This window comes from Antechinus flavipes, chromosome 1, assembly GCF_016432865.1.
Source record: "Antechinus flavipes isolate AdamAnt ecotype Samford, QLD, Australia chromosome 1, AdamAnt_v2, whole genome shotgun sequence".
NCBI classification, from domain to species: domain Eukaryota; kingdom Metazoa; phylum Chordata; class Mammalia; order Dasyuromorphia; family Dasyuridae; genus Antechinus; species Antechinus flavipes.
Window position 1 is genome coordinate 225,459,088 of NC_067398.1, and position 25,118 is coordinate 225,484,205.

Sequence of the window (25,118 nt, forward strand, 5' to 3'; positions counted from 1 at the left end):
GAAATCATTCATATGCTAGCCCCGCTCCCCAGGTGAGTAAAATAATGAGGGAGTAGGCTAGGGCAAGTACTGTGTTGGTGGTTTATAGTTGGATAGCTCAGGGTAGAGGGAGGAGATTCAGTTTCCATAGTTTGCCCTCTGGATGCAGATGGCATTTTCCATCCCAAATCTATTGGAATTGCCTTGAATTACCGTGATATTGAGAAGAGCCAATTCTATCACAATTAATCACATAATCTTGTTGGGTACAGTGTACAATGTTCTCTTGGCTCTGCTTGCTTCACTTAGCATCAGTTTATGTAAATCTTTCCAGACTTTTCTGATAGCCTGCTCATCATCTCTTCTAGAACAATAATATTCTAGTACATTCATATACCAAAACTTGTTTACTCATTCCCCAATAGATGGACATGCACTCAGTTTCCAGGAGAAATGGAATCTCAACACAGTCTCCTTATTATCATCAGGCACTGGGCTCCAACTTCACACTTTTCCTCTTTCCCATTAATCTTTTCCCCAATCTTACTTTCCACTTTACACATACATTTAACTTTATATTTTAATAGATCCATGACAAAAATGGCAATTTTTCTATCACATACGATGAAATTCTTGCCCATGTCTATTCATAAAATCTCTCATAAATGATCTAATAAACTAGAGGCCTTTGTCTTGTTTTTTTATTATCTTAAGGGATATTAATATACCTCCTGGGGCAGTATTTGTAGGAATTTCATTTTATCCTATAGCCATTAATTTTGGGGGGAGAGGATAGTAATATGATCAGATAGACTTAGCATGTTGTGAGGATAAAATGAGATATTTGTAAGGTGTTTGCCTACATGCTTGACACATGGTAAATGCTATATACGTGTTAGATATTATGATGTCATAGGAAGATTATTTTGTCAGTTCTGTGATGGATAGAAATAAGGAGAGATTGGAAGTAAATAGACCAAAGAGAGTGCTATTGCAAAAGTCCTGATAAGAAGTGATATGGACTGAGGTGGATTGTTTTGTGGTTAATGCAAAGAATAGAAAAATTGAGGCTATGCAGAGAGAAATTAAAGTTTCTATCCTCAAAGAACTTTATATATATGGATAAATGAAAACAAAATGCACACAAAATAAATAAAAAGGCATGAGAGTCGGTAACATTAATAACTGGGGGAACCAGGAAAAGCCTCTTGTAGCAAGGGACACATAAGCTGAACTTTAAAGGGAGCTTGAAGGTAAAGGGAAGTAATTTCCCTATGTTTCCAAAAGCTTTCTGTTGTCAGCTGAAATTCATTACTATGTATGATGAGAAGTAGTCTAAGAAAGACTGATAAAGTAGACTACTTACTGAATTGAACTGAGATAAATCTTCTTCACTTTACCTTATACTTTTGATCAGGGAAAAAGTAACCTCAGTGTGCCATATTTTAATTTACATTTTAATTCTATTTGTCTGGTTATGGTATCTCTTAGACTCTTCTTGGTTTTCTTAGGGGTATAAAAGGTACAGTGAACAGAGCACTGAGTTTGGTGGCTGGAGACCTGGGGACTCTCTTTTTAAAAAATTACTTTTTATTTTATTTTCACTTCTAAATTCTCTCCTTCCATTCACCCTATCATTCACCCTTTGAAAAGGCTAGTCACTTTCCCTTTTTTTGACCTCATTTTCTCCATCTTTAAATGACAGCACTAAACCAAATGATCATTTGGGTCCCTGCCAGTTCTAAAGACTCTGATCCTAAGGGGGGAATGCCTAAACATCCCTTTATATAATTTTCCTTTTTGTTTATCAGAAGATATGCTATGGAAGGGATTATTTGGTCAGGAGTTTGAAAAATTCTCTATTCCAGTTTATTTTCCAGACCTGATAAGATAAGCAAAGAACAAGGTCAGATGACTACTCACATGGCCAGGATAAAAACAATCAGTCCTTCCCTCATTCATCACATGTCCAGTTAGCTGTGTTTGGGCTTTGATACAATATCAAAAATTATTGCCAAAATTGATCTTTGTGCTGTTGTACCAAAGTTCGCTTTTAATGTCCTGACCCAGTTTCTTTTAATGTCCTGACCCAGTTTCTCTAATTGTCCTATTTAGTTACTCTGCCTCAGGTTATAACCTTTTCCTCTTAATGTTTCATGAGATAAAGGTCTACCTCAGTTACTCTGCCCCAAAACCCCAGGCTATAATCATTCCCTCTTAAATGGTTAAGTGGTTGATGAGATGAAGGTTTTATATCTTTAGGTTATAATTATTCCTTCTTAATGTTTGACAGGATAAAGGTTTATCCATTTTAGATGTCTAGAATATCAGTAATCTCCCTCCATTGTGTCATCCCAGGGCCTCCCCCACCATTAGGTTATCCCCATCTAGGTACTTCCCTTAAGTCACTGTTCTTGTTATTCTTTAAAAAAGTTTGCTGTCCCAGTACTCAGGGCTGGACTCTATGAGATGATAGTCTCATCCAGCCCTGAGACCAAGACCCATCTGGTCCCAGTATCTCTCTCCATTTAATAAACTATTGAATTAGTCTCTAACCTCTGTCTTGCTCAATTTCTTCGGCATTACAGTGCCAATGGGAGTTTGACACACACACAAAAATCTGTCAACCAACAAATATTTATTGAACCCTGATAATCATGTAGTATATTCTGTGAGACATTGGAGACAGTGTGATACAGTAGAAAGAGTATGGCATTTGAAGTTAGAGGTTCTGGTTTCAAATCTGGGTTCTGCTGCCTACTAGCTATGTGACTTAGGCAAATCATTTCATCCTAATAAAGCCTCATGTTCCTCAACTCTAAAATGACATATTTAGAATGAGACTCTAAAGTTCCTTTAAACTGAATAGAGGTAATCCATGACTCCACAGTATCTGGTAGAATCAGAGAAACATGAAAACAATGATTGATCAGCATGGAGTCAGTTTTCAGATAAAACCTATAGATTGTTAGAGATGTACAACTATGAGAAACTCCTTGTATCAATATTAGGATCTGACTTGCTTTCTGGTCAGCATAATCTAGGTTCTTTGTTCTTTATAGTCAGTTGTTTCAGTAATGTTCAACTCTATGTGATGCCATTTGGAGTTTTCTTGACAAAGATACTAGAGATTTACTCTTTCTTTGTTCAGCTCGTTTTACAGATGAGGAAACTGAGGCTAATCGGATTAAGTGACTTGCCCAGGGTTACACAGCTAGTAAATTTCTGAAGCCATATTTGAACTTGTCTTCAGCACTCTCTTGACTGTATCACCTAGCTTCTTTATAGATCCTTAGTAAAGGCTTTCTAAACAGCTGGTAGAGGTGGTCCAGTTTCCCAGCCACACAGGGTTAAGTTCAAACAATGCAGTAAGATTTTTCTTCCAATTCTCACAATTGAATAGTTTTTTAACCACAAATTTTCAAATTGTTGTGCATAATGGAATAGAAAGGGAACTGATTTAGCTCCAGAATTGAGTCACAAGATAAAATGTGTGGTTCAATCAATGCCCACCACCACTTGCTTCTTCAATTATCTCAATTCCCTCAGAGTTATACAAATAATGAGAACTAAAAGAATTCACAAAGGGATTGAGAAGCTCTGCAAACTGAAATTCTGAAGACAACAGAAATAATCTAATAAGGAAGAAAAGAGAAAATTACTACTCCCCCCCCCAAAAAAAAAAAAAAACACACCAAAAACCAAAACTTCGTGGCTATACAGAGAATTCATGAATCAACTTAAATTAAAAAAAAAAAAAAAAAGCAGAGACATAGAAGATAGAATCAGGGCAGGTACATATAGTAACAGATACAAAGGCATATCATGCAATCATTTCAAGAGCACTAAAGTAAGAATAGCTGAAGCTTGACAATGAATTCAAACACACAACTTCTATAGGAAAAAGACTCTTAAGACTATGTTGCAGTCAGAGAAAGCATTTAAATTGACAAATATTAAGTATTTACTTTTATTCTCTATGGTAACTATCTGTAGACTGGTGCAAGATTACGTAGGGGCTGTGGTTCTGAACTTAGAAATACAAAGACAAAACAAACATTTGTTTATGTGAGTGAATTCATTACCTGTGCAAGAAAATAAATACAAGAGCATGTACAAAAGTGCAAGAGATCTAACAACTGGGAAAATCAGGAAAAACCTGATTATGTTGCCTTGAAGGAAGCAACAAATTAGGAGAAGAGAGGTATGGAGAGGATGGGGAAATGCATTCTGGACTTTGGTTATCTTTTATACAAAGGTACGTAGGTGAAAGAGGAAAATTCATATATACATATCAGTCCAATTGGAATTGAAAGTGTGGAAAGGGAAAAAATATAACATTAAGACTAGAATAGAAGATGGGTTACAAAGGGATTTACATACCAGAATGAGAAGTTTGTCTCTTAACTTAGAAGTAGTAGGGAACCACTAAAAATTTTGAGTAAAGGACTGAAATGGTTGGATCTGTATTTTAGGCATATCAGTTCCGCAGCTTGTTTAGGGGATGAATTAGAGAAGGGAAAGATTTGAAAAAGAAAAAGTAATTATGAGGCTATTATCCAGGGAAGAAATTATGAAAACCTGAACTAGAATGGAAGTTATATGAATAATTAGAAGGAAATGGATATAGAACTCCTTCTTAGCCTACATGATAATAAAAAATGTTGGGTTTGGGTTTTTTGTTGTTATTGTTACACATTGTTTCAGACTTTTTATGACCCCATTTGGGATTTTCTTGGCAAAGATACTAAATGGTTTGCCATTTTCTTCATTTATTTTTTATAGATGAAGAACTGAGGCAAACAGGGTTAAAGACTTTGCTCAGAGTCACACAGCTAGGAAGTGGCTGAGGCCATATTTGAACTCACTAAGATGAGTTTTCCCAATTCCAGGCCTACAGTCTATCCACTGAGCCATCTAGCTGCCTATGAAGAGAAAGCATAATTAACTAACTTTTATTTTGCTTTTTTTTTTTCTGCTATGACAAACAATCTTCAGATGGAAGGGATGTGGAAAGGGAAAGGATTTAAACAAAACTAGGAGCTGAACTTAAAAATAGTAAGAGAGCACTTAAATTCCCTTGAAGAGTTCAAGTCTTCAGATTTTTATGAATTATACTTCCCAGGATACTGAGAAATAGTGATAAAATGGTTAAGTTGTGTTTAATAATCTTTGAAATATGGGATATTTCAAAAGCAATTAGAGATGAAATCTGCACTAAGACTTGTGGGAGACCCTGTTTTATGAAGACTAGGGGTGGTCCAGTAAGAAATATGTTATCCAGATTAATAAAAAAGAAGAGGGGATAAAATTGTCAAATTGTAGGCCTCTGGATCCAACTTTTGAAAATTATTATTCAAAAGCTTACTTATAAGCATTTAAAAAGAGAAGTACAGATTATTGAAAGCCAGCATGGATTCATAATTCAACAGATTACTAATCTTATTCCTTTCATTACTAGAAGTATAATGGGCTGTTAGATCAGGAAAATGCATACATATTGTATAGCTAGATTTTAGCAAAACATCTGACAGTCTTTCATATAACCTTTGTAGAAAAGATGGAAAAATATGGGCTTGATAACATCATTATTAGGTGGATTTTGGACTAGCTGAATATACAGGTTCAAAGAAACATTGATATTTTGATATCGACTTAAGAGGGAGGTCTCCAGTGGAGTAACCTAGGGCTCTGTCATTAACTTTGTTCCATTCAACATATTTATCAGTTATTTGAATGAAGATATAGAAGTTCTACTTTTCACATTTTCAAATTATGTGAAGTTGAAATGAAGATAGTATGATATCTTGACAGGACCTTGAAGTCAATAAAGACCTGAAATCAATTTTTTTTTGACTCATACTGACTCTGTGATGCTGAGTACGCTATTAAAATTCTCAGTGCCTTTTGGGCAACTTTTTTTTTTTTTTTCTGAGGCAATTGGGGTTAAGTGACTTGCCCAGGGCACACAGCTAGGAAGTGTTAAGTATCTGAAAACAAATTTGAACTCAGGTCCTCCTGACTTCAGGGCTGGTGCTCTATTCACTGTACCACCTAGCTGCCCTCCTTGGGAAACTTTCTAATACTATATTTCTAATACTATAATGGTTGCCATTGATTAAAAAAAAAAAAAAAAGCTTCCTCAAAGGAAGCCTAATAGACTGAAATTGTTTATCCAAACCAAAAAACAAAACAAAGCTGGAAAGGATAGCTAATATGATTAGATGATTAAAATCAGGACAAAACTATTTTGACAATTTAGATCAATGGGCTGAATCCAATAGGTGAAATTTATTAAAACTAGATATAAAGCTATTCTTGTTGTTTGGTCACTTTTCAGTTGTGTATGACTCTTTGTAATGCTATTTGGGGTTTTCTTGGCAAAGACACTGGAATGGTTTGCCATTTCTTTTTCAGTCAACTTTACAGATGAAGAAAATAAGGCAGACAGGCTTAAATGACTTGCTCAGGATCACATAATAAGTGTCTGAAGCTAGATTTGAACTCAGGAAGTTCAGTCTTCCAGGTCCAACACTTTTTCCATGGTGTCACCTAGCTGCTCACATAAAGTCCTATATTTGTATTAAAAAATACTTTGGAATGTTATTTCTAGAATAAAGGGACATAGCCATTTTTGCTGAAATAGCTATAACAGTGGACTTTTGTATTAAGAGGACTGGGTTCTAGTTCAAACTATATATCAATGTAAAACTGCTTCAAAGAATTTACCACATCAGCAGTTTTCCTGATCCTTCCCACTCAAGCTTCTCACCATTAAGAAAAATCTCCACTCAGCCATTTCACTGAATAGGAAAGAAGTCAATGTTTCCTATTGACTTCTTTCCTCCAGAAACTGTAAATACCAGTTTCTTCATTTGTTGACTAATAAAAGTAAAAATAAGAGGTGGAAACATTTGGGGAAACATCAGCTTATCATTTAACTTCAGCCTGGATGTCATGGGCCCCAGAGCTCTGTATAACTTAGATAAATAGCTGATACTGTGGATTCCTGGGTGAGCAGAATTGAAACTACACCCATCCTTCCCTGTTCTTTTCTGATTAGTTGACTAGCAACTAGCTTCCCTCGTAATTGCACGAAGTGTTTTAAATGAACTTTTTGTTACACTAGTTTGGCTAACTTTAAGCACATTATACTTTGGACAGTGTCAAAGATAAGACATTATTACTGATTGTTTTTACAGAGACACAATGGTATTATGAAGAGTAAAAGGGTCTTCAGTCTAAACTTCAGTTTTTCTTAAAGCAAAACCCAGAATACAGGACACTTGTGGAGATTTAGGGTAGTGAATGAAAGCTGGGGACTCTTTAAGTTTCTGATGAGAAAAAATCAAGACTTGGCAGCTGCAGTGTAGTGGGAAGAGAAGTCAAAGATGGGGCAGGGAGAGGGGATGTCCCACATAATTATGTATAGTAGCTCTTTTGTAATAGTAAAAAACTGAAAGGAAATTTGGTACCCAACCACTATACCTCTCAGATTGGCTAAGATGATAGGAAAAAATAATGACGAATGTTGGAGGGAATTGGGAAAACTGGGACACTGATACATTGTTGGTGGAGTTGTGAACACATCCAACCATTCTAGAGAGCAATCTGGAACTATGCCCAAAGGACTATCAAACGGTATATATCCAGCACATGTCTTTACCGGGCCTGTATCCCAAAGAGATCATAAAGAGGGAAAGGGACCCACATGTGCAAAAATGTTTGCGGCAGCCCTTTTTGTAGTGGCAAGAAACAAAAACTGAGTGGATGTCCATCAGGTGGAGAATGGCTGAATAAGTTATGGTATATGAATGCTATGGAATATTCTTGTTCTATAAGAAACAATCAGCAAAATGATTTCAGAAAGGCCTGGAGAGATTTACATAGACTGATGTTGAATGAAGTGAGCAGAACCAGGAGATCATTGTACATGACAACAACAAGATTATACAATGATCAATTCTATGGATGTGACTCTTTTCAACAATGAAATGATTCAGGCCAGTTCCAATGATTTTGTGATGAAGAGAGCCATCTACCTACAGAGAGAGGACTTTGGGAACTGAGTGTGGATCACAACATAGCATTTTCATGCTTTTTTTGTTGTTGTTTGCTTGCATTTTATTTTCCTTCTCATTTTTTTCCTTTTTGATTTGATTTTTCTTGTGCAGCAAGATAATTGTATAAATATGTATGTATATATTGAATTTAACTTTTTTTTTTTTTTACCATATTTAACATATATTGGATTACTTGCCATCTAGGGGAGGGTGAGGTGGGGGGAAAGCGAGAAAATTGGAACACAAGGTTTTGCAAGGGTAAATATTGAAAAATTATCCATGTATATGTTTTGAATGTAAAAAAGCTTTAATAAAAATTTTTTTTAAATTATGGGTAAAAAAAAGAAATTTGGTACCCATCGATTGGAAAATTGGGTAGTGGCTAAATAAGCTAAATATATTTAAAAAGTGAATTATAAGAAAGCAAGTACTGAAATGTCAAATAAACTTCAGAAGACAGACTTAACCAGAAGAATAATTTTCATGAAGGATACAGTGACTTAAACATTAAAAAACAAAAACAAAACTTCAGAACTCTGACAAATGCATTGAGGAATCATGACTTCTGAGAATTAAGTACAGAATGAAGGTTTTCAAGATATTTTCAGACAAAGGAAAGTTGGGAGGGGGAAATGACAGACCTTTTAAAAAAGTGCACCAATAAAACCTTCCTTCCTTTCTCCCTTCCTTCCTTTTTTTTCTTCTTCCCTCTTTCCTTTTTCCTCTTCTTCCTCCTCTTCTCTCTCTCCCTCTCTGTCTCTGTCTGTGTCTCTCTCAAAACAAAACTCTGAATAGGAAGAAAGAACTTGAGTTCATCTTATTGATGCAATTATCTATGCATGTGGCCTCCTAATTACTGAATTTCTGTCCTAGTAGTTTTTGCCCCTGTAAAATAAAGGTATAGGAAAATATGATTTCTATTGTTTCTTCTATCTCTAATATTCCAAACCCTATGATTTCTAAAGCCAACTGGATAAGGCTACCTTTTGAGGAGGAGTATCTGGGGACATGGGTATATATGAGAAACATGGAAAAGCAGCTTGAAAATATAAGTAGAGGAAAGGTGAGACCTAGAAATGCCAATAAGTAAAGAAACAGAATTTGTGACATATAAAAGAAGGCACAACTTAGATATTGAAATGGAAAGGAAAACTGACCAATTTAGTTGGGGTAGCTAAGTGGCCCAGTGGATAGAGTGCTGGGCCTAGTGTTCAGGAAAATCTGAGTCCAAATCCAGCCTTAGATACTCAGATAAGAGGAAAGAAATCCCTTAACCTCTGTTTTCATCAGTTTCCTTATCTGTGAAATAAGGATAATATTAAAACCTCAAATGAGTTAATAATTTTAAAGCATTTTGCTTACTGCCTGGCACATAGTACTATATAAATGTTAGTTGTTGCTGCTATTATTGTTAATATTGTTATATCATAATGTTTTATAAATTAAAAAAAAGGTAGGTTTTAGGAAAACATTTTTTAGTCTTGAAACTTATTCCTGCTCCTTTCATCACATGCCACAGGTTCAGAAAAAAGCAACCAAGTATTTTGCATAATCAATCAGCAGACCTTTTTAAAGGTACATAGCATGGTTTAAAACATGTCTTTGGCATTGGGGAATATATATATAAAGTTCCTGTCCTCGAGGAACCTATAAGCCAATGGGGAAGATAACATGTCCATGTATAAGTACAAAAAATACAAAGTTCATGAAAGGTAAATCTTAATGGAGAAGGCCTCAGAAGTTGGGGATAATCAGGAAAAGCTTCATGCAGAAGATAATACTTAAATTGAATCTTAAAGGAAACCAAAAATTTCAATTCTAGAAGTGGAATTGAGTAGGAAGAGCATTCAAGATAAAATATCTTCATTTACTTGGCTGGGTCTATGCCCCAATAGACAGTCCAGCAACGTACTAAGTTGTGCTGTGAATATGTAATGAGATAAGAATTCTGAATGGCTAAGAGATCACTGAAAATGTGTAAGCTTATGGGAAGGAGAGGTGACTGCAGGAGTTTGGATGGCTTCAAAAGAAGCAATTGACATTGGCAGGCGCAGGCTTTTGAATGGCTCACTGGAGATCTCCTCAGAACTAGTGACAGGCTGTTCTGTCCCCAAACATCACCTGTTCTTCAGAAACTATTAAGAGTAAATCACCTTCCCCAACCTATTTTGGTAATATTGTTTTGTCTTCTTGATTGACCCGAGATCTTATCGATTCCCAGGTGATTAGATTATTTATTCAAGTATTATTTAGTTGATTCTAATCTGTATAACTTCACTATCTCTATTGTTTACTTCAATAAAAGAGGTATACTGTTGATTCATGATAGTTTTTTATGTAACCAGCATTTAGTGGGAAAGAGATAATCTGGGAATAGTAAGGAAGGTATTACTCTCCCCTTTAGAATAATTAAGGAAAGTGTTATTCAGCAAATATTTCACAATTCTTTCTTTGGGGGAATGAGGATGGGGAATGTATATGTGAAGTACTTTTAAATTTTAAACTGCATTATTAACATTTTCTCCTATACTTTCTTAAGTCTACATGGTTAACAAAACAAATCAAGTCCTAATTTATGGTGTTTGCCAATTTCCAACGTATAAACTATAAATTTAACAGTCAGTTCTTTCAAACCAATTTGACCTATTTCCAGCACTTCCTAATAATGTTAATCCTGAGTTTTAAAGAACCTTACCTCTAATCTATCAATATTGAAGGGCAACTAGGGGGTGAAGTAGAGTACTGGCTAGAGTCAGGAATACTCTACTTGTATGACACTAGGCAAGTCATTTAGTCCTATTTGTCTCAGTTGTTTCATCTACAATACGAGCTGGAGAAGGAAATGACAAACTACTCCAGTATCTCTGCCAAGAAAATCCCATGAAGAGTTGGACATGACTGAAAAACAAACAACAAATATAATTCAGACTTACTATCCTTAAGATCAATGTCTCTCTTGACTAAACACTTTCCTGGCCTTTCCTATGTTTATATGTCCTACAGATAATCATTCTCTCCATGGGAAGTAATAACTCATATAATCTTGAGCAAATCATTTAACTTTGGGTTTTATTACCTTAATTTGTGGGATTAGGGTAGATGACTTCTAAGATTATTTCTAGCTTTAACTCTATTAAACCAATAGGAAGTATCCCACTTACCTAGAAACAAAAAGAACTAAACTCTTTCTCCATTCATTAAAACAAATCAAAATAATAAAGATCTGGGAAACTGGGAAGAAATTGGCCATTGGAAAATTGAGAGGCCTGATATCCTGGAGCTTTTACCAACTTATAATACTATAGCATAGTATTATACTATAGTATTCAAAGTATGCTATGCTATATACCATGCAATACTATTACTATTTTATACTACATATATTATCATCTATATCACATATATTAAAGTATACTATAACATATGTAGCATAAAATAGTAATAATATATATCATATACTATATATAGTATAAAATAGTAATAGTGTATTATAACATACTTTGTTTATAGTAGTTAGTGCTATGATGAGATGCTATTAATAATCCAAGATTTAGTTTCCATTAACAATATCTCATTGCAATTCCAGATAGTATTATAGTCCTGTTATAAGTATTCAAGTTGTCACCTCAAGAAGAGTAAGCATAAATTGGCATATAATTTCCATTTAATTATTTAATATAATGCTGCAACATATTTAACATATATAGGACTGCTTGCCCCATCTAGGGGAGGGGGTGGAGGGAGGGAGGGGAAAAATTAGAACAGAAGTGAGTGCAAGGGATAATGTTGTAAAAAATTACCCTAGCATGGATTCTGTCAATAAAAAGTTATTATTAAAAAAAACTATTTAATATAAGAATATACAGAAAATCTTTTAAACCCATCTCTTTTCCTTAGTTCCTCAGCTAGAATTTGCTTTACCTTTAAAAATTATTGATTGGATTTTTCTTATGTCATTATTCAAATTATAGTTCCTTTGGTGCTATTCTAGACTTAATCAAAAATAATCCCTTTTTGGTTTCATATTCCTAAGTCACCATGTATAGGTTCTAATTCAACTTTGTCTTGTAATTGTTCTCTAAATATATTGAATATGTGCCTGAATACAAAACTTCAAAGTCTGTTGTGCTCATTCTCTGTATTAAATTCAGTCTTTTTTCTGAAGATTGTCATAGCTTATTATTTACTCTGGAATTACAGAAACTGGAATTAATCTTGAGGAAATCTGGTTTCCCCCCAAAAAGAGAGGATCAGACTTTTACAAACATTTATCTTGCTAATTATATCCCCATCAGAGAATTTTGAGGAAAATTTTTAAATCAAAGTTTAGGTATGACTTTTTCTAGAAATGATTAATGGAATTCCCTCCAAAAAAAAAAGTACTTGATGGACAAAGTAGATCTGAGGAATAGGATATAATTATGTCCAAATTTTCTGGCCAGCCAAAAATGACACATTAATCCATCCTTTTAGTCAATCAATCAGTCAAAAGGCTGATGTGTTAGTGGTAGTATTGCAACCTAAGTGTTAGTGATGCAAAGGAAAAGCAAAAACCATTCTTTACCTCAAGGGGCCTATGTTCTAATAGTTAGGACATTATATCCATAAAGTAATATATAAAAGGGGATATAAGAGATACTTACAGAGTAGATATAAATTAACATTAAAAAAGACATGCTCGCTAGATAATAAGTGATAGTTTCCAGAACAGAGTTTCCATATCCTTGGCAATATGCACCAAGTTGGAAAATCTTGACTTTTCAAACTCAAGTGCTTCTATAACATTTCTAGTTCTTTGTGGTTCAGTTGCCAGTCATCTTGACACAGCTTCTGCAGTCAGTGTACCAAGGAATCACAAATTGCACTATCTTTATCAAGTTTCTAGAGCATATGTTTTACCAGGAGGTGAGATAGAATATATATACTCATATAGAATATGAGAAGTCTTCCAGCCTAACTTTTGCTATATTTGAATTATTTCTAAGCTTTTTATAAATACAAAACACAGAATTGATAACCAAAAAAAACCAAACTCTCTAGGGGATGCTGGATAGTGGGGGGGAAATCACAAATGGGCAGCAGAATAGAAAAAAATAATCTGTAAAATGAAGCAGTAGCATTGTAGATAGAGGGCTAAATCTGAAATTAGAAAGGTTTGAGTTCAAATACTTCCTCAGACCTTTACAAAGATAGTTGTATAATCTTAGGCAAGTCACTTAATTTCTTTCGTTCAGTTTCCTCAACTGTTAAATGGTGATAATAATAGAACCTACATACCTAGGGTTGTTGTAAGTATCAAATGAAATGATACTGTATGCTCTGTACAGTAGGCATTGTAAATGTGCTAACTATTATTCTCATCATTATTACAGAAAGAATTCATTTAAGGTACAATGACTTTCTTTTTATTTTATTGATGATTTAAAAAAAAATCACTATAATTTCCTCTTGTGTCCTTCCTCCTTTCCTAAAAAGAGTTATCCTATATCACAAATTTGTTGTTGAGTCTTTTCAGTCATATCCAACTCTCCAAAACTACTTTTAGGGTTTTCTTGGCAAAAATGCTAAAGTGGTTTGCCATTTCCTTCTCCAGCTTATTTTACAGATGAAGAACTAAAGCATGTAGAGTGAAGTGACTTATCTAGAGTCACACAGCTAGTATAAGAAGTCAGATTTGAACTTAGGTCCTCCTGACTCCAGGGTTGGTACTTTATTCACTATTCTCACCTAACTGTCCCATATAACAAATAGCATTTTTAAGACAAAAAGAATCTATAAATTAGATCAATATATCAAAAATCTCTGAAAATGTATGCAATGTATAATATTTGTGGACTTACCTCTACGAAGGGTGAGAGGAGGGTGGGAGTATCTTTTCCTTTCTTTTCTTTCTAGCCAAGTTTGTTCTTTATGTAATGTTCACTTTGGATCTTTGTGTGTTCTTTTTCATTTACATTGTTGTAATCATTGTGTATATTATTTTTTTGATTCAGCTTACTTCACTCTGCAGAAGTTCTTAGAGATCTTTCCATGCTTTCCTGTCAGTAATATTCCAGTAATATCCTATTCCATCCATGTACTACACGATGTTTAGTCATTTCTTAAATGATAAATCTATTTTGTTTCCAGGTTTTTGCCATCATGAAACATGCTGCTATAAATATATTGGAGTACATGAGGATCTTTTCTTCTGATCAATGGCTCCTTAGAGTGTAAACCCAATAAAGCATATGGAAAGTTTAATCACTTTATTGGCATAATTTCAATTGATGGTCGTCTTCAATGTTTCAATTCTTTACTATCATAAAAAAGTGCTATTACAAGTATTTTGGTGTATATGGGGGACTTTTTTTCTTATTGCTGACCTCCTTTTAGGTATATACTGAATAATAGAATTTCTACATCAAAGAGTAAAGAAATTTAGTCACTTGCATAATTCTGAATAGCTTTCCTAAATAGTTTTATCTAGGCACAGTTCCACTAATGTCAGTATTAGTTTGCCTATCTTTCATAACCCTTCCAACATTGTCATTTTTTGTCAATTTTCTTTGTGTGAGGTAAAACCTCAAGAGTTTTTTCTTTTATAATTGGTACAACAGGCCTTAATAAAATATTATAACATTAGTTGCCCTCAGACATATTTTTCTCTCAATATCCATGTTCTCTCATTTCATGATAGAAGTCAAAGTTTCTATTGTTTCAATGTTTCCAAGAAGTAAGCCTATTTAATTTCCTAAAAATAATAATAATCATTGCTCTATTGAATTGAAGGTTGAACACTACTTGAAGTTCAAGCAAAAGTTTTTCTTGTTCTCAGAGATCTGAGAAAATCTGAAAACAAGACAAGCCAAGGCATATGGTGGGACTTTGTAACCCAACTTAAAAAAATGTATCTTTTAACAATTATTCTTATTAAGTACAAAGAAAAGACTGTATAAAAATTATACAGGCATGAATATACTTGACTTTTTTTTCCTTCAGCTTCACTTTGATATGGCAACAATTTGCTATTGGAGCTGGGCAATTGTTATAAGGCTGTTAACTTTTGGGGGGCCATGGATCCCCCTGGTCAGTCTAGTGAAGTCAATGAACTACTTTTCAGAATGATATTTTTCAAAATACTTTCAGAATGATGTACAAAATAAATTTACATAAGAGTACAGAGGAAACCAATTTATCAAAATATTTTAAAAAATAAATTAATGGATCCCTAGTTAAGAATTTTAGGAAGATACTTCATCTTACTCTATTAGTTTTTTACACAAAATAAGCAAGGATAGAAACATTTTTATTCAAGTTTTTATGCTAACAGATACCTAGGCACTTAGGGAATTGGGCAAAGGAGAGACAGATCTGTGAATCAGGGCTTCTTAAACTTTTTCTCATGCCTCCTTTTTGCCTGAGAAATTTTTTCCATGACCCTGAGTATAAAGGTAGATAAAATAGGTATACTAATCAAATTTATTTTAATTTTATTAATTTTATTTTAAAACATTTTAAAATAGCACTTTGGTATACATATAATTTTACCATTTATTAGAAATGAAAGCAAATTTGCACACTGAGATGGATGTGCTTGTATTTTTACATAAAGAATTAATTCTTATGGAATATTTGATATTTTTTGTTGTTGCTAAATTTTTCATGACCTCTACATTCAATTAATTAAGTCACCCAAGATAGGATTTGCCATCTACAGTTTAAGAAGCTTTACTGTGAACAACATAGCAACTTTTGCAAATCCAACTTTATACAGTACAACTAGCAATCTATTGTGCATAATATGTCATTGTTGATACAAAAGGCAAGATGAAAAGCAGTCTCCCTGCCCTAAAAGCTTACACTCTGCTCACAATGGCAATAGGTTGTTTCTTTAGATAGGTAGTAAGATGCCATAACTACTTCCATGCTCATCTCAAGATTTTATTAACATTATTTTATATCAATTGATTTTAATTTAGTTTATTTCAGTTGTGATAAAATGGAAAGAGCACTTGGAATCAGAAGGTCTAAATTTGAATCTTGGCTCTGCCATGTGTAACTGTAATCTTACTTCTGAGTTTTAGCTTTCTCATCTGTAAAATGAGGATAGTGATACTTGTGCTATCTTCTTCACAAGAGTTGTAGAGAGGATAAACTGGAAATAATGGAGGTAAAAGTGTTTTAAAAATCATAAAAGTACCACATAATGGATATGAATGAATAAAATTATTATTATATTGTTTATATGATATGCAATATATCCTATTATATGTAATATAAACTATAATTATTATTATATAGATAACTATAAACTATTATTATTAAATAGTCTGGAGGTATAAGAAAGAAGGCCAAGTGGAATGAAGAGAAGGTAGAAGTCCTAAGTTTAGGAAAGCTAAGGCTTAACTCTTATTTGGGATCTGAGTTTTCCTAAGAAGGGCGTGGCTTCTGTTAATTGCCAGGCTCACTACTGACAGTGCTATCTACTTCTTTCTGCATCTCTTAGGATGGCAGTGCTCCCTATGGGGCCAGGTACGTGGGATCCATGGTAGCTGATGTTCACCGTACCCTGGTCTATGGAGGGATCTTCATGTACCCAGCTAACCAGAAAAATCCAAAAGGAAAGGTAAACCCCCAGGGTCTTTATGCCCTTTTTTCGGCTTTTACCTGCTTTTTGGTAACTCCAGTGCTTGTTTGCATCTCTACCAAAGAACAATCAGATGGAAATAAAAATAGTTAAAACTCGATGATAAATGCTGAGATTCTGGAGAAGACAAAAAAGTAGGGAAGGCAGAGCTGTCCTATACCTAGAATGTCTTTCTCATCTACCTACATATAGCTTAAGAAATCCTTCCTATGTTTCAGGGCTCAGCGCAAATGCTTCTTTGAGAGGGAAACAAGCTTTCTCTTCCATTGATCCCTGCCAATAAAAGTATGGCATTCAATCTTTGACAAGTTTATACTCTGACAGATGTTTTCTCCTGCAGGTCTCACAGGGTTGTACCAGACAGGGCCCTCTTGGTACAGATTACTATCTAGCCACTTTTTTTTTTTTTTTTTCATTTTATGTGATTCCTATCTCCCTTAGATCTTAATCTAGTTAACATGATGATGGCCTTCCCCTAAGTCTTTTTCTATTTTGTGGATACCAGTGCAATATTTAAAAGATGTCTATATTTTTGGAAGCTTTACTCTTTTTACGTGACTATTTGTCTTTTTTTCTGATCATGTATTTTATAAATAGTATTCTATGTATCACTTTTTTGCATAAATCATTATTAAATAATTCAGCAGTCTGCTTATGCTCACTCTGAAATCTCTGTTGCCTTCTGTGACATTTGTAAGATTTATTCTTTGGTCACTACAATTGCTTAATTATATAAAATTACTCTAATAATATTTTTTATTGAGAAGGCATTGGGAATACAAATATAAAGAATGAAATCACTGATTTTTTTCAAGTAGCTTTCATTCTAATAATAATGTATTTGTATTTATCACCATTGATCTTTTTACCCTTCACATTTTACTTACTTTCATGCACTTCATAATCTAGCTAAGATGTCTTACCATTTCTTGCACATGCCAGTTCTCATTTCTATGTCTTTTTACTGCATGTCTGTCTCACTATAGATAGTGTTCTCCTTTCTTATTTTTGCTTCTTTCACAATTCAGCTCAAATCCCACCTTCTACAAAATTCCTTTGCTGGACTCCCTAGCTTCTAACAATGCTTTCTCCTCTGATAGTAAATTGAACCTATTTTGTTTTTTTTTTTTTTTTTGGTCTTTACTCTTACTCAGCCCTCAGTAGTTAAATGGGTATGGTCTCAGACAAACTGAGACCTGATAAAGAACTCAACTTAGTACAACCAAGGTTAGCCACTATATTCTGGACCATCACTAATCATCTTGACTTTTGTCTTGCTATTGGACTTGGATGACTCTGGAGGAGAAAGTGAGGCTCATGATTTTGCACAGCTCTGTCCTACTCATATCCAAATTTATATGCAAGTCAAGACTTTTCTTTCATGATGTATCAGTCTTTGAAGAATGAACAACAGTTTGGTTGATTTCATAGATACTAATGTTTCCATCCAGGTAATCCCCTCTCCGGGACGCAAATCTGTGAAGCTTTTCTGTTTCTCTAGCATCTTGCTTAGACTGGAGTCCTTAGGATATTGCTTCTTCTATGAAAGAAAAATATGATCTGCCGACTTTTAGCTCAAAATCCTGAATCTTAAGCTATAGACATTTTATAAAGGCAAGACCTTCACAACTTTTCTCATCTACAAGGACAGTCTCTTAGTTCTTAGAGCCTTGGATATTATAGAAATTTTCCTTTTCAAAAGTAGATTCATCTACTTCAATTTGATGATTATTAGAATAGCTAGCCAGCCAGCTAAGCAATGCCTACAGGCTTTAAGTCTGAACTTCCTTTTCACCAACAGCAGAATCTGTCCAAAATGTCTTTCTGATTTAAGATCAAAAAATTATTTTAACTCCCTATCTAATGTTTAATCACTAAACTGCACCCATTTGGCATTTTTTTTTTTTTTTTTTTTTTTTTTTAGATTTCTCTTTTAACAAGTCATCAAGGACCATCTGGGTTTTGAGCATTTCTGGTTTGTTTCCAAAATTTCAAGATTCCTTTTGGTCAGCCATAAAAATAATTTTGGGTGCGGGTGGTTAGGGAAATGGAAATAAAACTTTTTAGAATGAACTATTTCTGGGAAAGTATCCCTGTCTACCTCAGTCTTTTGTCCCAGATTTAATAATATTTATATAGGGCTTACTAAATGCCATGCATTGTGCTAAGTACTTTGAGAAATATTATCTCATTTAATCCTCACAACAACCCGGGGAAATAAATACTATTATTATCCCCATTTTACAGATAAGGAAAATGAAGCAAGTTGGTTAAACAAATTAGGGTCACAACACAGCTATTAAGTGTCTGAGGCCAGATTTGCATTCACAAGAATGAGTCTTCCTGACTCCAAGCCTGGTACTATATCCACTGTACCACCTAATTGTCTCTAAATTCTGCCTTTAATCCATACATATGGCTATTCTCAAAGGTTTCTAGGCATTCAACCTACAATTTTAAGATGACTTTACCATGAAACTAAATCAGACTGAAGGAGGAGAAACATATCATCTATAGTATCACAATAAAATAAAGACTATGAAAACAAAGAAGTTAGCTTTTTAAATCAATTATTCTTCGCAGGGATCTATCTTTCTTCACAGAAAATGATTGTTTTGGTCCCTTGGGAAGTATGATTTCTTACAATATAATCTTGCTGCATTAAGATGATATTTTACTTATAGCAGAGGAGAATTTTTTAGTTAGTTTTTAGGCCCAGAAGAGGAGCTTCTATTTCAAGAGAGAGCTTGTTGTTCACCTTTGCTTCCTAATTAGAAGGCAGATATCCCCCAAAGCATAAAGAGCAAAAATCTTGATTATTATAATTTCTTCCCAGGCTGATTGGCCACTGGCCTAGTGGGGAATCTAAAGACAATTGAAATGAGTGCCAATTGGCAGCTCCATCTCTCCCTAAAGGTCTTATTCCATGTAGTTCTCATAAAAATGCTAAAGAGGCAAAGGGAGTGGGATAATTTTAATCCTACTGTGTATTTTAAGAAAGATTGGAATAAAAAGATTCAAGATGGAAAATACAACCAGAGAAATAGCTACAGAATCTGAATGCATATCAATGCACACTTTTTTCACTTTTTGTTTTTGTTTTTAAGTGGCTTTTTCCCTTTTGTTCTATCTCTTCTTTTACAACATGACTAATGTGGAAATATTTACATGATTGCATATGTATAACGTATATCAGATGACTCGGCCGTCTTGGGGAAGGGGAGATGGAAGGGAGGGAGAGAGGAAAAGTTTGAAACTCAAAAATCTTATTACAAATGAATGTTGAAAACCATCTTTACATGAAATTGGAAAAAATAAAATACTATTTACCTCCAAAAAAGAATTATAAAAAGAAAAATTGGGATTTCAGAGTTCTTTTACACACATGTTTGGATGTGTTTCCCTGCAGCTCCGGCTCCTTTATGAGTGCAACCCAATGGCCTTCATCATTGAACAGGCTGGAGGTATAGCTACCACAGGCACCCAGCCAGTGTTGGAAGTGAAGCCAGAAGCCATTCACCAGAGAGTCCCTCTCATTCTTGGGTCTCCAGATGATGTACAGGAGTACTTGGCTTGTGTTCAGAAACATCAGCAAAGTGGCCAAGATGGACGCTAACTCTATTTTGATTCCTCTTCTGTTCTCAAACCCTACAAATTACCCTGTGTCCAGCACTCCCTGTCCTGAATGGAAATTCTCTTTTGAAGATAACAAGGGTAACTTGTTATGTACATTGGAACAGAAAGGCAAAAAAAAAAAGAACTCCTGAAGCCAGGTCCTGAAACAGGAAATGGCTCAATGAAAGGTGGTTAAAAACAAAATAAAACAAGATGGCTTTGTCTTGCTTCCTGGCATGCCAGCGAAATAAAGAGTCTTGGAATGCATTTGTTAACACACACACACACACACACACACAGACACACACACACACACACACACACACACACACACACACACACAATTGGCAGCTATTCAAATGCTGACAGGGATGAAAGTGCTCTTAGATTTCACCACTATTGATTTTGAAATTTGAATCTGACCTACTCCAGTGGCTCAATTTTTTTTTTCATCTGATAAAGTATATCTCTATATCTCTATATCTACCTGTAGATATAGATATATGAACATATATTTATATTTATTTATATATATGTGGTACAAATGCATATATGTATACACACATGCATTCATTTTCTTGGAAAACATTTCTGTTGTTCTAGAAAACCTCGGTTTTCCTTTTGAGCAGTTCTGAAATCTTTGATGTAAATTTTGAGGGACAACTAGGTGGTGCAATGGATAGAGTGTCAAACCCAGAGTTAGGAAAACCTGACCAGATCCAGACCCAGGCCATTTACTAGCTATGTGATCTTGGCACAATCACTTTACTCTGTCTGCCTCAGTTTCAAAATCTGTAAAATGAACTAGAAAAGGAAATGACTATCTTTTCCAAGAAAATTCCAGAGAGTCACGTCAGACACAACTAAAAAAATTACTAAATAACAAACATTATTGGCCTTGAGTAATCAATAAAACCTTATTTGAATGATAGAGTTGGTTAGTCATTTAAAAACAAGTGCCTCTTTTTCACTGCCTTTTGCCCTCTCTTTTATATTCTTTATGAGGGACTTGGACAAAATGTCTTTGTGGTGCAATGTAAAAGAGGTCAGAATTAGAAGCAGAAGACCTTTGTTCAAATCCTCCCCCTCCCCCTTGCCATTTATGGGATCCTGGACAAGTCAATTAACTTTGCCAAATTTCACTTTCCTTGTCTGCAGGAATGAGGGGTTGGATTGGATTGCCCCCGAGATGTCTTTTATCTAAATCTGATTCTATGAATTGCTCAAGATGACCTTTCACTCAAATTTTGAGTATTAGACCTGAAACAAAGAAGCTGTGGCTCCTGAAATAATGGTTTGCTTAAAAATGATTTCATAGAAGTGAGAGCTTCGAATGCACAGAAATCATCTGGAACTAGAAGATGCCTAAGAGTTCTCCAACTATTTTACAAAGTAGAAAGCTGAGGAACAGGGAAGTATTCCCACAATTACAAAGATAGTTAAGTGGCAAAGACAGGATTTGATTCCAAATCATATTTTCAATCCAATTTCATATCAAAGAGGAGAAAACTAATACCCAGCAGTGAAATAACTTCCTTCAAAGTCACATAGATAATGAGAAAATGAAAAATTTTTTGTCAGGCCTTGCAGCTTCAAATCCAGGAATCTCTTCCATTTTTTTCTAATTCAATTTTTTTCAATTAATAAAAATCTGCCATTCTCTCCCTCTGACTTCCTCCCTCTCTATTATGAAATAGAAAAAAAAATCTCCCACGGAAACCTTGTTACAAAAATAAACTATCAAGAAAAACAAATTGCTCCATTGATCTGTTTCCCCAAATATATCTCAGTCTGTACTCTGTTAAAAGTTGAGTGGCATTCTGAGCTTTTCTCCCAAGTTTTTCAGGATTGTTTATCTTTAAACTATTGTTATTGTATTTTATTTCCTGGTTCTATCTACTTCACTATCTGTTCATAGAAGTCATTTCAGGTTTTTCTGAAATCATTCCATTATTTCTAGAGCACAATATCACGTTCAGAAGATAATTAAATGGCTTAGTAGATAGAGCACTGTGGTCAGCAAGACCTGAACTGATAGCTGGTCTTGGACCCTGTTATTTAAACATGGACACATCATTTAACTCATTTGTCTCCATTTCCTCAACTGTAAAATAGGGCCTAATTCTCAAGATTGCTGTGAAAATGCTTTGGAAAGTATCTGGTACATAATAAGCACTATATGAAGGCTATCTGTTATTTTTACACTTGTATACCATGACTTTTTCAGTCATTCTTCAGATAATGAGTTTGATTTTTATTGGAAAAATATCTCAGAAGGGGGAAAAAGATTCACTATCATCTTCAGTTCATAAATTGATAAAAATGAAGTAAAGAATACTTGAGTCGTCACTTTATAATAACATCAACATCCCAGTGAGCTAGTGAGAAATCAAATCTAATTATGCTGTGCTATCTTTAATCATAAGACTTCTTTCTTGGAAGGCTGATAATATGTTCATAAACTATTTCTTGGAAGCTAAACTAAAACCACATGACAGCATCTTGTGGTATAGTCATATTACAAAAGCTACCTAGAAAAAATAGCAGGGAACAAAGATCGGGGTATATAAGAGAATTCATTGCAAATATTTCTTTAAATTGGTGGTTTGTAATCTATGTCCTTATTTTTAGTATTAAATAAGATCACTAATATTTTTAAATTCTAAGTTTGGCCACGTAGAAGTACTTGTATTGTGTCATAACCAATACTAATTAATTTGCTTGCCGTCTATTTCTTTTATAATACCTTTAGACACTTATTTAAACCTAGGCAAATCATTTAACTCATTTCCTCAATTGTAATAAAAGTGCTTGTTCTTTCTATACCTTCGAAGGGGAAAAAATGTAATGGAAGGGAGGATGAATGGCATTTAATTTCATTAAAGAGATACAATTAGTGTAGAAGAAACTACAAATGATGGGGGTGAACCCTGAAACTGTCCTTGACTTTTAGGGTGAGCCCTGAAACTCTCTGGACAGGGACCATCCTTTGGGGCAGTTAAGTGGTTTCATTAAGATTGGCCCAGGACCACTCCCTACTTAGCTCAAACTTAGCTGGAGATCTGGACTTGATATTTTTATTGAGTAGCTGCACTCTCTATTGAGCTGAATCTAGGCCTGGAGGCAGTGACAACATTGAAGTAATTTCATTGAATTGAAACTTCATTCTCAGATTTCCTATTAAAGGGAAATTTTAAACTCATTTCTTTGCCAAGGCCCAAAGCAGGACTATTCCTTGTCAAGGAACCTCTTTTCTTGGCAAAGCTGCCTGTCAGGACCCCTGCCCACTGTGAAGACATTCTCTTCCCAGTCTTAACACCTCTATCTCTCTTCCAGGATTTCTCTGCTAGGGCCTTTATCTCTCTGCCAGGACTTTGTTAATTGGAAGTTGGTATTCCTAGTAAAAGCTGACTCCTGTAGTGTCAACAATAAACTTCCTTTTGCCAGTCTAATATTTTAGGTTTGTGAAGTTTTTCACATTGGACCTGCACTGACCAAAGAGGAATTCCTAGTACTCTGTCCGGCCACTGACCGCATCATTTGGTTCCCTAAACCGCATCATTTGGTTCCCTAACCGCATCACCAATATTAGAGAACTGGTTGTAAAATGTCTCCTGTGAATCAGATAATATATTCATATATTTGGGTTTATATATATATAGTCTTTTAATGCCTCTGGATATCATGTGCTTAATTCCCTCTTACATACACCTCATTGTTCCTCGGAGTTTTATTTTATTGGAGGGATTTGGGATAAACAGGAAAGTGGGTAGAAATCTAAAACTTGTAGATGCACACATCCCCTGTTCTTCCCAGTTCAGACAGAACTCTATATAGATTCCTGAGTCTCCAAATGAAATGATTCTCTTCCACGGAAAGAAAAAGACAAATTCTGCCTACCATTACAAAACCATTACTTTCTCATTAAACTTGATTCTCCTTTATATTTCTGGTCTTTTTCTGTGTGGACTCAATCTTGTTTAATTCAATAGAAATATATTAAGTGCCTACTATATGCAAAGTATTCTGTTTTATCATGGATTTGAAATTGATAAAGTAACTGTTCTCAAGAAGCAGCATACTAGATAAATATAGTGCAAGGCAGAGTAAGATGGAAATCAGAGATGCAGACAAAGCATCCTAAAAAAATTTGAAGTAGGAGAGATTATTTTTAGTGGAAGAATTAGGGAAAGCTCCTGGGATCTGAACCAAACCTTAAAATGGATTCTGAAAGATAAGGCCCTGCTGTAGGCTACAGCGCTAGGCAGCAAACTAAAATTTCAAAGCAAAGAAGGAATCTTGGATATGAATTAGCCAGGTGAGAAGAGTTAGCTAGGTGCAACAGTGTATAGAGAGCCAGGTCTGGAGTTAGGAAGGCTCATCTTTCTGAGCCCCCAACACTTACTAGCCTATGTAATCTCTTCACTCTGTTTGCCTCAGTTTCCTCATCTGTAAAAGAAGCTGGGGAAGGAAATGGCAAATCATTCCAGTATCTCTGCCAACACACCCCCAAATCGGGCACAATGAGAAACAATTCTGAAAAATAACAAATCTGATATTCATTCTTCCAGAAGGGGAGTATTTGTCAGAGAGTCTGAGAAGTCAGTCTACCTAAGCAGCTGCAGAATTGGAACTAAAAGCTCCATTTGTTTAATCCTTGTCCATGAGACAAAGTATTATATTTTATATTATATGTAAAGTATTATGTTTTATCATGAATTTGAAATTGACAAAGTAACTGTTCTCAAGAAGCATTATACAGTTTGCAGGGAGTGAACATACATGATAAACTAATTATTCACAATTTTTTTTTAAGGTATGTATGTGGGGAT

The 25,118-nt window shown here is 34.6% G+C and overlaps 1 protein-coding gene across 1 annotated transcript in view; it reads left to right on the forward strand.

The window, feature by feature from the left end:
- Positions 1-20,538, forward strand: part of FBP2 (fructose-bisphosphatase 2) — a 60,121-nt gene extending 39,583 nt beyond the window's left edge. Inside the window, exons 6-7 of the mRNA XM_051996919.1 lie at positions 16,531-16,650; positions 20,081-20,538. Coding sequence (XP_051852879.1) covers positions 16,531-16,650; positions 20,081-20,287 — 327 coding nt within the window. The 3' untranslated portion in view covers positions 20,288-20,538. The remainder of the gene's footprint in view (positions 1-16,530; positions 16,651-20,080) is intronic.
- The last annotated feature ends 4,580 nt before the right edge of the window (positions 20,539-25,118 follow it).